At 38.0% G+C, this 15,423-nt stretch overlaps 1 protein-coding gene across 3 annotated transcripts in view; it reads right to left on the reverse strand.

Annotated features, from left to right (window-relative positions):
- USP25 (ubiquitin specific peptidase 25) overlaps nt 1-15,423 on the reverse strand; it is an 88,753-nt gene that overhangs the window by 45,912 nt on the left and 27,418 nt on the right. For all 3 annotated transcript variants that reach the window (XM_021532382.3, XM_021532380.3, XM_021532379.3), the window contains exons 4-5: nt 10,821-10,944; nt 4,706-4,868 (exon numbers count right to left, since the gene is read on the reverse strand). Coding sequence is in view for 2 of the 3 variants with exons in the window: in XM_021532380.3 (XP_021388055.1) it covers nt 4,706-4,868; nt 10,821-10,944 (287 nt within the window). In the remaining variant the exon portion in view is untranslated. The remainder of the gene's footprint in view (nt 1-4,705; nt 4,869-10,820; nt 10,945-15,423) is intronic.

A 15,423-nucleotide genomic window follows, 5' to 3' on the forward strand; every position in this document is an offset into this window, starting at 1 on the left:
TAAGATGCCAAAAGTGCTGTTAGGGACCCTGAAAATCAAAGTTAAAGAGCACCCTTGGAGTGCAGCAAGCTCTTCACTTTTGGGGGGAAAATAAAAATCTCTCCTCAGATTCTGACAGACTCACAGGGAAAAGTGTGTGTGGGGATGCCAAGCCCCAGCTGTCCTGTTGGGATACCTCATTTAGTAAAGGAGAAGCTGCAACCTGGCTCTCTGGAAGTCATGAGACTAGGGGAGAGAGTGCACACAGGTACATGAGGAATGACACTGGAGAAAGAGGAGACAGCAGCATTCACAGTACAGTTTTCACTGATTTCCCCACACACCTCCCTTCTCCCACAGAAATCTACTTTGGCACACTGTGACATCCTCTGAACCATCTGGGCTTTTCCCATAGCACCTTGTCCACAGTGCAGGTTCTGCCAGGACCTTACTTCTTCCACATGACCAGAACCCCACTTGGGACTCCAAAAGATAAAGTTTGTCTGGTGCAATGTCTTAAACCAAAACATCTGGGGAAGAACTTGCACAGGCAGCAAGCCTAAGACATGATTCCAAAAACATATCTATGTCCTGTCCCTACTTGCCTTCTACGCCCCATGTCCTGAAAAATCTTAACTTGTGCTCAGCATAGGATGAAGGAGCCACTCCACAGGCACCAAAAATTTATTATTTCTAAGCCATTTTCAGGCTGTAAACTCTTACAGCCAAGAAAACTGTGACATTACCTTTTCACAATGGGGCCATTAATTCTTCTGCAGAAAAGTAAAAACATGCAGTGGTATATTTGTGTTTTGTTTCTTTATAGAACTTGATGTCTTAAATTCTATTTCAAGTGCATGCATATGTAGTTACAATAATGAGAATTTAAAGAAATTAATAAAAAAATAATGTACAACCAACACAGAAATATCCTAAAACCTCAAGATTTATGGATCCTTTTATAAATGTTCATCTAACTAAACAGTAGCAAAATCATGCATGGGTGGACTCCTGTCCCAAATGTAGGTTTATTATAAGTTCAAGAAGAGGTAGAAAAAACATTGAGAAACTTGATTCATTTCTTGGCAGGTAAGGAAGAAATGAACATGATTTAGTAAAGCTTTATTTTGACATACTGTCTTGGGGACTCGGTTTTATATTCATGTTATTATCAAGTCAGAAGTCCTCAACATCAAGGCAGATTTTCAGAAGTTACACTGTGGGAAAAATATTACTGTTCATTCTAACACTGCTGAGTGTAACTGTTGAAAGCAAAACTTTGTTTGGGAGCTCTCTGAAGAGAGACTCCCCTCTTCCTGTGCAGAAGAAGATGATTTCCACATGTGCCTACTTCTCCACGGCACAAATAAATACAGGGCAAAGGCAACATCTCCAGTGATGTTTGAATCTTGTTAGACTTTGCTGTCACTACGAACATTCTTCAGGAATTTCATACTCTTAATGCAAATACACAAAACATTTATGACTGCATTTCACTAAGTCAGTTAATTGGTGCCTATAAAAAACATACATTGCAAAAGGAAAGCATCAAAATGTCAAAATCTTTTTCCTTAACAAGCACACCTTAAATAGAAGGATGACTTTTCTTTCTTTGCAATTTAGTTTTAGATTATATTACACAATATATCATTGTGACTGACAGTAGTTAACATTTAGATATTGTTGATCTATGTGATGTGTCAGGTTACAAAAGCCTCCCAAAGAAAGCAAGAAAATACTTCTACACAGTCAATGCAACCCAAGTAGTCAATCTGCCCTGTGAATACATAAGTATGGTATTAGCTAATGTTCTAAATTAATATGTAGTAAATTTCCTGGGATGGTTGCTTGAAACATAAATCTTCCTGGCTGACAGATAATATTAATAACCTAAATTTTCAACCAAGCGAAGTTATAAATCTTTCAATGCTTTGCTTGAATTACATTCCATAGACCTAACTCCAGAAGTTTCACTATCTTTTAGGATTAAGCCATTATAATTCCAGACCCCACAGATTTCCACATGGTATGGCTGGTGACCATAAGAACTAGCTGGATCTCTTTCTAATCTGTTTTCAAGGTATAAAGTTGCACACTGGGTATAAATAACATGAGATCATAGGTCTAGCATAGGTTTTTACATTCTCTGCCCTCTGCTCTTATCTCTGTGATTAACAGATTAAAAATTAATGTTTTAATAAAAACACTTATTTAAAGATTTTCAGTTTCCTATATAAAAAGGTTTTTACAGGAATGCACATAAAATCAGTCTTTAGATTTGGGACTGCTAGGAATATAAAATCTGATTATGCAACAGAGAAGGTAAAACACCAAGTCACATTAGCTCCATAAAGATCTTAATGGAAATAAAATGTTTGCTTCTGTTAGGACAAATACAATGTTTCTGCTATTGCAAAAAGAGCTATGTGTGCAATGGAATAAGGAAACGAGGAGAGATGAACAAGATAAACATCAGAAGATCTCTAGGAACACAGAAAATTCAAATACAGTTTAGATTCTCTAATGCTAAAAGAAAAGAGGCCCAAGAACATAAAAACTTCAGTGGGAAGGGGGGGAGTCATAGAACAATTAAAGAAATCTTCCAATTTCATTATCTACAGCATTACCTAAACACAACCTGCAGGTAAAAGAATCCTTCCCATTTGAAAGCAAACCAACAAACAAAATGACCCATACCTCAAACAAAACCAAAAACCTCCATCAAGCAGAACATGCATAACAGTATTCCAATTTATCCAATCCCAGTCTACTGGGATTTCAGGGCAACTTCAGAAGAATTCATTCAACAAAAACTTTTAACTAAGCACCAGTGAGGTGAGATGGAAAGTCCAGGTACAAACAAAGAGGCGATCAAAAATTAAGAGAGGAACAAGAAGCAACCATCTGTTCCAACCTGAAAGGAGGTTACTGCAAATTCACCAACACTGCACTGGTAAGTAACATTCAGAAGTGATTGAAAAACAACAGCAAGTTTTAACCATGTTTACTCAGTAAAGAGATTTGCAGTGTAGTAGAAACAAGAGTTGGCAAACATGAACTGACAGAAACATCATATGAGACTGAGTATCTATGTAAGAAGAAAGCTATATTCAAAACTGCTATGCATACAGGGAGGTCCATGGTGGAAAGCAACTCTGGAACTTATAGAAGATGATGGGCACTAAACTAACTAGCATTATTCACAATATTGTCCTGTGAGATCACACCAGGCTATTTAGGGCTTTTTTTGAGGCATCTTAATACTTTCCAAAGTTTGACAAACCCTGCACAGCCTTCCTGGGCAACCACCACTGTCTGCCTGTCTTTATAGGAAAAAATGCTTCTTTATATCCAGGCTTCATCTTCCTTATCTCAATGACTCCTTATTGCCTCTCATCTTCCCAGTATGCACTGCTCTAAAAAGCCTGGCTCAAGTACATCAGAAATCTCCATGACTGCAAAAATGAGAAAGAGTTGACCTGCTAAAACTTCTTTCCACTGTCTCTCCTCACCACTGGACACAGCTCAATGTGTCCTGTGGACTTCTGTTTGGACTTCTGGACTTCTGTTTGGACTTCTGGACTTCAAGTTTGTTCAAGTAATCTCTCACTCAAATTCTTGTTCAGAGTTCCCTCAACTATGCACAGGTCTGAAGTCTTTGAGAACTCACTGGTAAAGACTATCTCATCTGCTCTATTCAGCAACATTCTCCTCACTCAGCCCTTTATGCCCAGTATAACATTAAAACCTTTTCTTGTTACCCTAGACAACCTTTTGGCACCAACTCAGGTCAGCTTTCACTTTACTAATACCATCCCTTCATGCCTGGGCAACATCCCCAGTCTCCTCAGTAGCCCATCTCTGCTTCCAGATCCTGCACACTGCCTGCTTGGCAGTGAAGCTTGGCTATGAGCTCCCTGAGAGAAGAACAGACCCCTCTGGCAATCAGGGAATGCTGTTAGCTTTCCTAAGCATCTCTGCACTTCCACCTACGGAACCCCAGATACCAACTCCTAGAAGAAGACAAAGTCTGCTCTCCTGAACTGGGTCTGGGTCCTGTTACTCCTTTCTTGCTCCCAGCAGCATCTTGAACTCTACTATTTCATGGTTGCTACAGTCAAGAAAATCCACATTACTCCACCTTCAGTTCTTCCATTTTCAGGGAACATCAGATTCAGCTTTGCATCACCCCTAGTTGGCCCATCAGTGCTCATACCAAGAAGCTCTTCCTCATAACTTCAGAAATCTAGTTTGCTTGTGTCCTGCTGTGTTGGACCCAGCAAGGGTCAGGATGTTTACTGAAGTTTCCCATGGGAACCACAGACTGTAATCCAGAGACTTCTGTGCCTTTCAAAAAGGTTGCATATACATCCTCATCCTGAGGAGGGTAGTCTGTCGCAGACACAATTGTCACTGATGTCAGCATGAGCTGCATACACCCAAGATCTTCAGAGAGTCAACTCTTTGTCTTCAACAACTTCTTAATAAAAAACATTTTGAAACTTCTCTTATATATGCTACTAACACATTCTACACTTCAATCTGACTTACAGATAGACACATTAGAAGATGCAATAAATAAATAAATAATGTGCAAAAACATCTCATGCAGTGGCCTAAACTTCCCAGGAAAAGAGATTATTTTAAATTATTCACTTAAAATGAGCTGACTCACCTCCCAACAGATACAATGAAGAATGCACACAGCTAACTGAAGAGTGCTTACCTGAATGACAGCACTAAACCAGCACGTGTTGCCAACATTCTTTAATCCTACTGGGCAGTTGTCTTGCCGCTTTCGATCATAAGGGTTTGGAGAGTCACTCCACACCTCTGGATGCGTCCTCTTTAAACTCGCTTTATTTTCTGCAATACTGGCTTCTAGAACTCTTTGAGAACAGAAGGGAGGGAAAAATGTGAGAAAAAAAACAAAGACCCCAGAAAAACAAATCAAAAAAAATCTCCCACCAAGTAGTAAAATACATTCAGGTAACAATACAGGCATCATAATGACATCACTCACTTATTGTTACTGAGCAATATATGCAATATATTATATTGTATGCAATAACATGTCTTCAAAAACGCTATTTTACTTTTAGCTATGCTACAGCAATTCCATTGCCCTTTGGAAAATGGTATCGGTGAGTGCATGAATCTCCTGTGAGAGCTCTAGATACAAGAGCCATGTATACAAGTCATCAATTATTTAAAAACCAGATTCAAACAGGATGGACAAATTTTAGGCAGCACTAATAGTACAGTGCTTTCATCCTCAAATGCTTTTATTGCTATGCAAAGCAAAAAGTCACCAGTCTTTCATTTACTGACAGGAAGCCAAAGCTAGCAAGGCAACTTTCAATAACAAAGTCAGTTTTCTTAGTTTTCATTTTTGCAACTTGTGCAACTGTGTTAATCACTTTACATTGCAAGTAGTTACTTAATGAGCCATGGAAAAACATCTTCCTGCAATTTTTCAAATGCCATCGAACACTTTAATTGTATGCTTCAATGACCACTTTCTTTGCTGGAAACTGTTCCCGTGTGATTTATGCTGAATATCTGTATTTCACATGACAGTAAGACCTGATGGGTGTGAAGCTCTCCAACTCAAACCTCATTTGATATGGTATTTCTATATCAGCACATATGCTTAGCCTGGTGACAAAATACACCTTAAAAGTAATTTGTGGTTGGTGTATTCTAAATAGAAAGATGGAGATGGGTGCATTGAGGTCATGTAACAGTGGCTCTAACTCATAAGCCACGAGTCTGGTGTGTGCACTACTGACACAGTCACTGTCCCCAGCCATCCAGTCCAACTCTCAGACAAAACACTGAGCTGCTCTCCAACACCAAGCACAGGATTTCACAGGCTGCATTACAAGCATCTAAGCAATCTGAGCAGCATGAAGAGTTGCCTCCTCTCAGTTCTAGATTCACTAAGAACCAAAGAAAGGCAGTTTAGGTTGGTCTGTAAAGGGAGCTCCTAAAGGATAAACTCTGAACATCATAGAAAAAACATAGAAATGGACAACCCTCCTCCTCATAATCTCTCAGTTTCCTACCTACATTTTTACTTCAAACTATGTCCCCATCAAAGAAAGAAAAGTTATCTTAGCAAGAAATATGAATTTACTGCAGATAACTGCTCCACTAATTTGTCATTGATACTTATTTCGGAAAAAATACAGTAAAAGAGAAGCATTCTTAATTTGAGAGACCATTTGACACACAGCACTTTTGTATCTGTCTCAGAAATACAAAATCTGGTCATTTCCTATGGATTAATAAATTTGTTTTTTATGCCACCCTGTAAACAGCACTGAAAGGACAGGCATATAATCCACTAAGAGCTTCTGTTCTGACATCTCTTCAAACACTGCATAGGGATGGAACCTGACCCTGATTGTTCCAAGAGTCTTTTCTGATAGCTTTTTCTACTAACAAAACCCCAAATGTAAAGAAACAGTCAAATTAATTTCCCTTTTCACTAATACAGTCCTTCAAAAGCATTGGATGACCTGTGTAACTCTGCTTTGAGAGCAAAAGTTGCTCAATGGGGACATTAAAAATCAATTAAAAAAATGTCATACAAAGTTCAAATAATTGTCATGTAGGTAGAATTGCTTAAAATCTTGTTTAAACTAATTTGAAGGGACCTTTAAAACTGACAAGAAGATTGACAGACTGGAATAAATTTAAGTGATGTTGTAACAGGATTACAATACCTACTTCACACCACTTGTGTTTCAGGTAAAAAGAATCAACTTCTCTTTTTTTATTCCCCCCAGAAGTTCAAGAATATTTCAATGCATTTCAAGATTCAAGTTCAGAAAAATAAATACTCTCAAACTGAAACAGTTCCCTGCCCCCATGAGTATTACCATTCATCAGTTTAATTACCTACTAAAATTTCTTTGTATTTGATTTTGTGTTCCTTTAGCAGGTAAGGGATTTAGTCATCTCTAGCTTGACCTAAAATGTGTTTCCATGTGTTAATAAAGTATTTGCTTCTGAAGGAATCATGGTGTTTTTTTCCTTAATTCTACTTATAACATTATCTGTCCTCAGGGAGCACATGCAATAACTGCACATTCTATGTGCTGAATTAATTTTCAGACATAATGATAGCTGTGATGCAGTTAAATCAAAAATGAAAAGTGAAATAAAGTGCAGTGAGCACAGTAAATAGGAACCTAATGATCAGCTAGAATGCTACATAAAGGAATGTATTTACTAGCACAGTGAGGATATCTCATATAAAATGCTCACTGTCTTACATTCATAGAGTCACAAATTTGGGACAGCACCTGGATAAAGAATCTTACGCTGCTTGACAAAACAAGCATCCTTCCAGAGAGTTATTCCAAGGATTTTGATGACAGAGCTGAAGCCCCACTTGGTGACCTTTGGGGACAGCAGCACAGTCTCCAGCACAGACCATCAGCTAGCTACATGCAGGGTTTGGCATCTCCCCTCCACCTAAACTCATGGGACCTACAGCCCCCCTACCTCCAAGGGCTGGAATCCTGTTTGGAGGGAAATACTGTAGCAGGGTTAGTTAGTGCCAGGCTTGGCATGAGACTTGAAAGCAGAGTTTTATTTCTCTGTAACAAGCTGGGCACCACCAAGCACCTTCGCAGAACTGCAGGGAGTTCATCAGACAAAGCAAAAACCCCCCAGCAAGGCAAGTCCACAGCACAAAGATTCTGTCAAACCACACTCTTAAGGAAGCCCACTCAACATGCTGCAGAAAAGCCCCACTCTGTCAGGTTACTCAGCTAAAAGAGCATAGGAGTTTGTACTGTGACTGTCTTACAGCTGGACATCCAGGAATATATCCCTGACTCTACATTCCACAACCCCGTCTTGGATCTACACATGATGCTTACCACAGTGCAGAGTCCTGAGCAGTTTCAATGACCCTGATTTTTAAAAGCAAGCCCAGGGGCTATGCACATCCTTTATGCACTGACAGCATGGATTCATTTTTATAGGGGCAGTACCACAGGCACAGCACAGGCTAGCTGATTTCTCCTTCCAGTAAATATATCACTGGCTTCCCTAGAAAAGCCCTCTCACCAGCTTCAGACTCTTTCAATCCACAGAAAGTAATATAAACAGGAGAAACTTCTTCACAACAAGAAATACATTGATCAAGCACATTGATCTAGGAGATTTAGAGAGGAAACAGGAAAAGACTTGAAACGTGCCATGTACAAGATGTTCAGCTCAGACACTCAGACATTTCAGATGCACTCTCTCAACACCTACACAGTAATCATTAGGTAGTCTAAAGTAATTACATTCAGGAAGGCAAATTCTATGTGCATTACAACATTAATTACACAAGTTAAGAAATTCCATTAATTCTCCCTTGGAAATAACAAAATCTGCACAAATTAGGTTCCAAACCACTATGAATATCTTTGAAAAAAATATCTACCACAGCAAAAACTACTTAAATATGCTCATGGCCTACATTTTTAAAAATGAAACATTTCCGAAGTTTAAATTTGCTTATTATTGAACTCCTGTTTGACTTTTGCTTCTTGTTGTATCTAGAAAATCAAAAGTAAATGGCTGTAGTTTGACTTGTTTACAACCACAGTGCTCTACCTTTTGTTTTGCGAAGTTCTGCACAGATTATCCACTTTCTGTTGGAATGCCAACATTCTTCTGTGGGGTGTTAACTACAAAGTGGGGTGGGATTTTTGGTTTGGTTTGGTTTTTTGTAATAAATCCAGTCTGAAGTTCTGTCCTTAAGGAAACTGATTGAACAGTTTGGATCAAGAATTCTGAACTTCCTATATTTGTTCAATGCTGATATAATTTGCCATCAGCTCAGGGTGCTTCTTGCTACATCACTGAGTTAATCTAATGTCTCAATGCTGCCAAAACCTTCAAGATCCTCATTCTTCTCTGCCTCCATTCACAAGCAAAGTCCCATTCCCTTCCTTGTGTCATGAAATACTATGGATCCTTTGGTGAATATTTTTGTACAGCTTTGTGAAATTAATTTGTGCAACAAATGATCCAAAGAAGCCTCCAGCAAGCATAGAAAATGTGGTGCACTGCACCAAGGGGGATATGACCTGCAACAAGCTCTTCATTTGACATTGCACGTGTTACTGTATGCAATTTTGCCATTAGATGGAAGTCTCTATTTCATAAAACCAACACTTTCTCTACAAATAACCAGATTGTCTAGATGCTTTTGTACATACAGAAAAAAGGCATCCTTTGTTACTTTCTGCAGCCAGAAAAATACACACTGTATTTTAAGTAGAAAGTATTTATAATACTAAGTTATGGTCTAACCAGATAGGACCAAAGAGGGGTTTTCAGTTTCAGAAGTGAAAAACAGTCTACAGCAAAAATCCTAAATCTTCAAGGCTCCCAAGAATGGAGCACAGCAGAAGCAGTCAAGGCTTGGGTAAATAAAAAGAGGGAGAAAATTTTCCATGTCCAGAAATAGGTCCATCTTTCTGAGTGCCTGCCTAAATCACAATTCTGTAATTACAGCAATTCTGCCCTTCAAAATGGAACATGCAAGAGCTGACCTTCTGAAAAAAAACAGGACAGAACTTCCACCATTCTCTTGTATATATGCACATACTGAGTTTTTAGAAAAAAAACAACCCCTTAAATGCTTTTTCCAGTTGTTAATGAGAATATAAACCCCTTTCTTCCCACCCTTCCCTTGTAAAATATGCTGTCTTAAATTCATATAACAAGACAACTTTTATCACAAATGGGGGTGCAGAGGGGTATGTTTACTCTCACAATCAGCATATTTATTTTTCAAAAGGGAAAATAAAATTACTGTTGATAAAGTAATACAAATAAAGCAATAAAATATCCATATACTCAGAGATGGAATTTTTTAGTAAGTCATTTAGCCTGTCAAACACAATGAACTGTGAAAAAGAATTATTGTGGGTAATCTCCCCCATCTAAATTATTTTTTTATAAAATTGGTCTTTTACAAGGAAATAGTACTTTACCTCCTATTAAGGATCAAATCATTGCCTGTTTCCCTTAGAATAAGGCTGGCCACAAATTAAAAGCTCAACATTCCTCCCAAGGCCAGTGACAGATGGAAATAAAGAAACAACATCCCTCTCACCCAAGCTTAATTCAAGTCCCAAATATTTCATAATTGTATCAACATTACCAAAAAACACACACTGTACAAAAAGTTATCATAAAATCTGATCAAGTTAGTTAGCTCAGAGACTCTTATCACACCCAAACTAAAAGAGTTAAGTTTATAAAACTTTAAAACCAGAACTTCACTCAAACCCTATAAATTTTATTTGTTAAATAGGTTAATAACATTCTTCATCTGCTAAAATAGAGCAGCTGCTCTTAGTATCCTCAAGTCACAATATCAATACCCACTCCCTCAATCTCAGCCTTAACACAGAGGGAAGAAAATGTTATTGTAAAATGAACACTTTAAAAAGCAGGACAAAGTAGTTATTAACTTCTTAATTTATGTTTTGGTTTTGTTGGTTTTTACCTGGTACACAAGAAAAACTTCTGGGTTTAGGTCCTATTTAAATATGACCACACATTATCTATCTCCATCCACTTCCTCCATATTTAAAGAAATACAAAAATATGATACATATTATTAAATCCTAGTCCACACATAATAGATTATTTTCCAGTGTAGAACATACAAAACATTGTATCAGCATCCTGAAGCCAGGCATATCAGTAGCACAAGTAAAAGTAAACAAGTTATTATTTGTTAAAAGTTTAAAAAAGCAATACAGGCCAATTTCCAACTCTTTAATTTAATTTCTGCTTTATATAAGTTGGTTGTTTACCTGCTAATGGCTTGTTCCTCATCTGTTATTCCAGTCTCCCTGAATGCCCTGTTTGACTCCTCCAAACTCAAGGCAATTGCCCTCTGAAGATCATCTTTATCATCTCCAGTGAGATCAATCACATCTGAAAAGCAAAACTATCTTTCTCAAAATTAAAAGTGAAACAGAATGAAAGGTAAATCTTACTGTAGAGGAGAGAGCCCACGTGGATTGCTCAGCACCATTCCAGTCCATCCCTCCTGTGCCCTACACTCTTGCGACCACTAACCCTGCTAACATCTCCCTTCTGCCACCAAGCCAGATAAAAACCTCAGCAGCTCACTCCTGACATGATGGGCTGTAGTTCCCCTTGCTCCTAATGTTCTTAAGTTTCACAAAGCTATGGGACAAATTTAGGAATACATGTTTTCTGAAAGCCTTCCTAAAGTAATACACTAAAATGCATTACTTCAGCTACTGGGATCAGTTGTTTAGGGAACACAAGATGAAGAGGACCTTACTTTAAAAGGATACCTTAATTGAGCAGAATTATTTTTTCTCCTCATGAAGGAACATGTAACATTGTTTTCCCAACACAGCCCCAAATTCTACAAGTATTTTTGTACCCTGGTAAGCCAAATACTTTCACACAGTTTCATAACAAGTGGAACAGTTCCTAACTCAACCTAATTATTTTCTATCCCGTTTGTGCATTCCTCTTCTGAACATATTTAAACTCAATTTCATCTACTGAAAGTATCACATCTCAACATGAAAAAAACAAATACTGGAGACAGAATGAGGATCCATATTTGGGTAAGTGGGGAATTCTGGATGGACTACTGACTGAAAGCAGCTCTACTTCTGCCTTCTTCATCAGCTCTTATTCTACAAAGGATCAAAAACTGATATCCCCTATAAACTTCCTTATTTCCTGAGGTCAGCAACAACACCCCTGCTCCTAATCCAGGTGGGATCCTACCACACACCACAACACAAATCATGTCCCCAGCAGACACAGCCAAGCTTTTAGAGCAGCTAGAGCCGACAGGAATGTCCATCAGCTGCACAAGACCTTCACTGGTTATCACCAGGTCACTGGTTATCACCATGTCACTGGTTATCACCATTTCAAGGGTCAGAAGTCTCATTTCCCAAGTGAGACAAACAGAAAGAAAGGAAAAGTGCACAAGGGACTTTTGCATGCAGTATCAGACAGACACGCACAAGGAGCATTGGCTGGTTTGAGTCTCCCTCTTCCAAGGCAAAGTTTACACAACGAGTTATGAAAGGGATTTGTCTCCAGCCTGGGGTTTGGCCATTAGAAGCTGAAAGGTTTTGGGAGAAAGAGATACGGATCTGAAACTGGCAATTGCTCACAAAGTGAGACAAGAGGCTAGTCAGCATTTCTCCTCCCACAGGCCAACCCAATTACTCCAAAGAGCTTCTCTGCCTATGTCCTGACTTCTCTCCTGTGTGGGCTGATCCACTGTCGACTTGTAGCTTTCCCTATTCCCTTGGGCTTTCTTTTTTGGATGTTTCTCATTGGATCAGAACAAAACACTAAACTTAGTATAGAAAAATCATCACCATAGTCATGCAGGAACAGAAAATAGGATGACCTGTCCTTACAGCAAAAAGCTGAAATCAGAAAGAAGTTGTAAAGAAACTTTTCTGTTAACACAAGCATCTTCAAAACCTACTTTTAAACTCAGTCCTGTTTTCTCCAAATAATGGTTGAACTTCTATTATATTTTGTGGGTCTTTAAAGGGGGTACCCTTACCTGCAGAGTATACTGGGCAATCTGTCATGACCAAGAAGTATGGAAAAACACTACTGCTGTAAAAGCAGCATTTCCAAACTTTATTCTTAGGCCTTCTATAGTCAGGTCAGATCTTCCAGCATAACAGAAGGTACCTCTGAAATTCTCCTTCAGAAGTACTAAAGCAATTACAACCACCAACAGTAGAAGTCTCCCCCAGAGAAGTTTTGATAAATATGCTGCCATGCTGAGAACAACATACTTTGGGCAAAAATACCACCTCAGCCCTGGGTCACATACAAACCTGGCACTGTCCTGCAGCCTGAGAGCAGAAGGAGACAAGAAAGGCTGACAAATGAGAGGGTCCCCTCACCACACATGCACTACCTATTATGCTCTAAAATGCGTGCTTGTGTTGTATTTTCTGCACATTTACAAGGAGCCACACACAGCACCTCATCCTCCCTGGAGCCAAGCTCTGTATCTCAAAGTAGGAATGGTGGTCACAACCCAGCAGCCACACACTGATGGACAAGGATGGGATTGCTCTGGTCACTTCCTTACAGAGAGGAATGTTCCTTGAGCAAGTCTCTAGTCAGGTAAGAGTGATGACATTTTACATGACAATATAGAAACTTAGATTAAGAAGTTAGCTTCTCTATAAGGGGACTATTCTCTAGAAAAGAACTCTTTATGTAGGTGAAAATGATGTATTTGACCTCCCCCATTATACAAAAATCTACCTGGATCAACTCCAACTCACACTTCCATTAAAATATTCCATTTCTTTGCAACTCCTTAGCTCTCTAATTTTTATTAATCTATACCACCACCTTATGTGTTTATTACCATTCATATTACCAGAGACTACATAATTTTAATATTAAAACCCCAAATCTTTTACTTCCCAAAAGCAGATGAGCCGAAAGAGTTTGTTTTGGCATGTAAGAGTTTTGGAGCAGACACCATAGGATTCTCTTTAGAAATGTTCTATCCATACATTGCTCCTGCTCTGCATGAAAAAGACAACAGAGTGAAGACACACTCCCAGATATTACCATTGCATGTATGTGGTGCAATCAGTTCACATCAAAGGGTTTACCTAGCATAATTTATCTCAAAAAATACATTTATAAATATCACCTCATCCATGGTAACCTATTTCATGCAAGCTTTTAGTTCATAGCAGATGTAAAATAAAAATGGTTTTGACATTTAAGCTAATGTCTTTACAGCTGACACAGTAATTCATTAAGCTGCAACACCTCATACAACTTGAATCCTAAATAATAAGATGATAAAGACTTCAATAGAAGTCACAAAAGAAGGGTAAGTCTGAGATTAAACTCTTTGTTCTAAAAACCAAAATAAATTTCTTTATATATATATAACCTTATCTCCACATTTTGCATTCTGTCAGATGGGTATACATTACACAAAAGTACATATAATACATTAAATTAGTTTTCTTTTTTTCTTGTTTTTGTTTTAAAATTTCTTCATGTTTTATAAATTCTTGCATTGGAATGTTAATGTTGCAGCCGTTAGTAGTAGAACTCATTAATGAAACTGTGCTGCTGAACTTTCCTATCTGACCAACTCTGTTTTAAGTATGAGTTTGAAGAAAAACAAAAAAGATTACTTTTACTCAAAGTTTTTATCAGACACAAGTTTTTTCTGTGATAGGCTGAAGGATGCATTCCATGAAGGTGTAAGAATAATGCTACTTGTCCAAATTTATTTATGTGACTTTAATTTACAAACGCCAGTTTTATATTACTCCCCTCATTTAGCCCACAGAACATTTCAATTCTCATTGGCTCATCTTCGTAAAGGTACTTGTTACTTTAATGTCAAATAGCCTTAGAAAATGCAAACATTCTTAACCAGGCCATGACTAGTGAATAAAGTTTGCTTATGAAAAAATTCTCCATAAGTGAAGAAACTTATCAACACAGTCTGGTTTAGTGCATGTGAGTTTATTCACTGAAAACTAACATTCATAATTAATCATCTGTTTTACTAAGAAATGTATTCTTGGTTTACAACATTATTATTATTATATAATGTGTCCTTCTAATACATAAGATTCAGAGAGTTTTACATTGTTTGTAATTCTACAAAACAATTTTAAGTTGTATTGAAAATACTAGTGTATGCGTAATGAATGCACACACTATATCGATCTATTCCCATAGATCTTTCTTTTTTTAAAAATATCTTATTCATCTGCCTACTTAGGAAATTTCTATCATCATTTAAATAAATGGTTCTTACTTGGTTATAGACTAGGTCATTAAAATAATTACTGTGCTGTTGACTTATACAAGGAGGAGGCAGAGAGTAGGAACTTCAGACTTAAGTAGGCTGGGAAACTCAGCATGAGAGACAGATCAGAAGTAGCAATTGAACTCGGGGACAGGCAATAAACATCCACAGTGATGCAACAACTGGAACAGGAAAAAAAATGAAGGGGCAGTCTTGATGGGGTCAACAGAGTAGTGCCAAGCATGAAAATCCAGCAGCAACATTCCAATTTCAACACATCAAAAATATAAATATTTTTTAAAGGGAGTTGAGACTACGTCTGGTTTATTTATTACAAGCAGAGCTAAGCAAGATCCTACATGCTACCACCTATTCTATGACATTAAATTCACAGTGGTCTCAGGCTCCTAAGGTGAAGATTTAAAGGAATTTAGGTGACTGTATATGCCAATTTTGGTTAAAAATGGATGGAGGGAGAGCACCCAGTAGCCCTGCAGCAATTCAGCCAACTCAAACTGCTGTACTGGTGCAAGAGCTTGTAAATATTGGCCATCACTATCCCACAGCTTCCTCATCTCAGCTGTATTTACAAA

This window comes from Lonchura striata, chromosome 2 (genome assembly GCF_046129695.1).
Source record: "Lonchura striata isolate bLonStr1 chromosome 2, bLonStr1.mat, whole genome shotgun sequence".
NCBI lineage: Eukaryota > Metazoa > Chordata > Aves > Passeriformes > Estrildidae > Lonchura > Lonchura striata.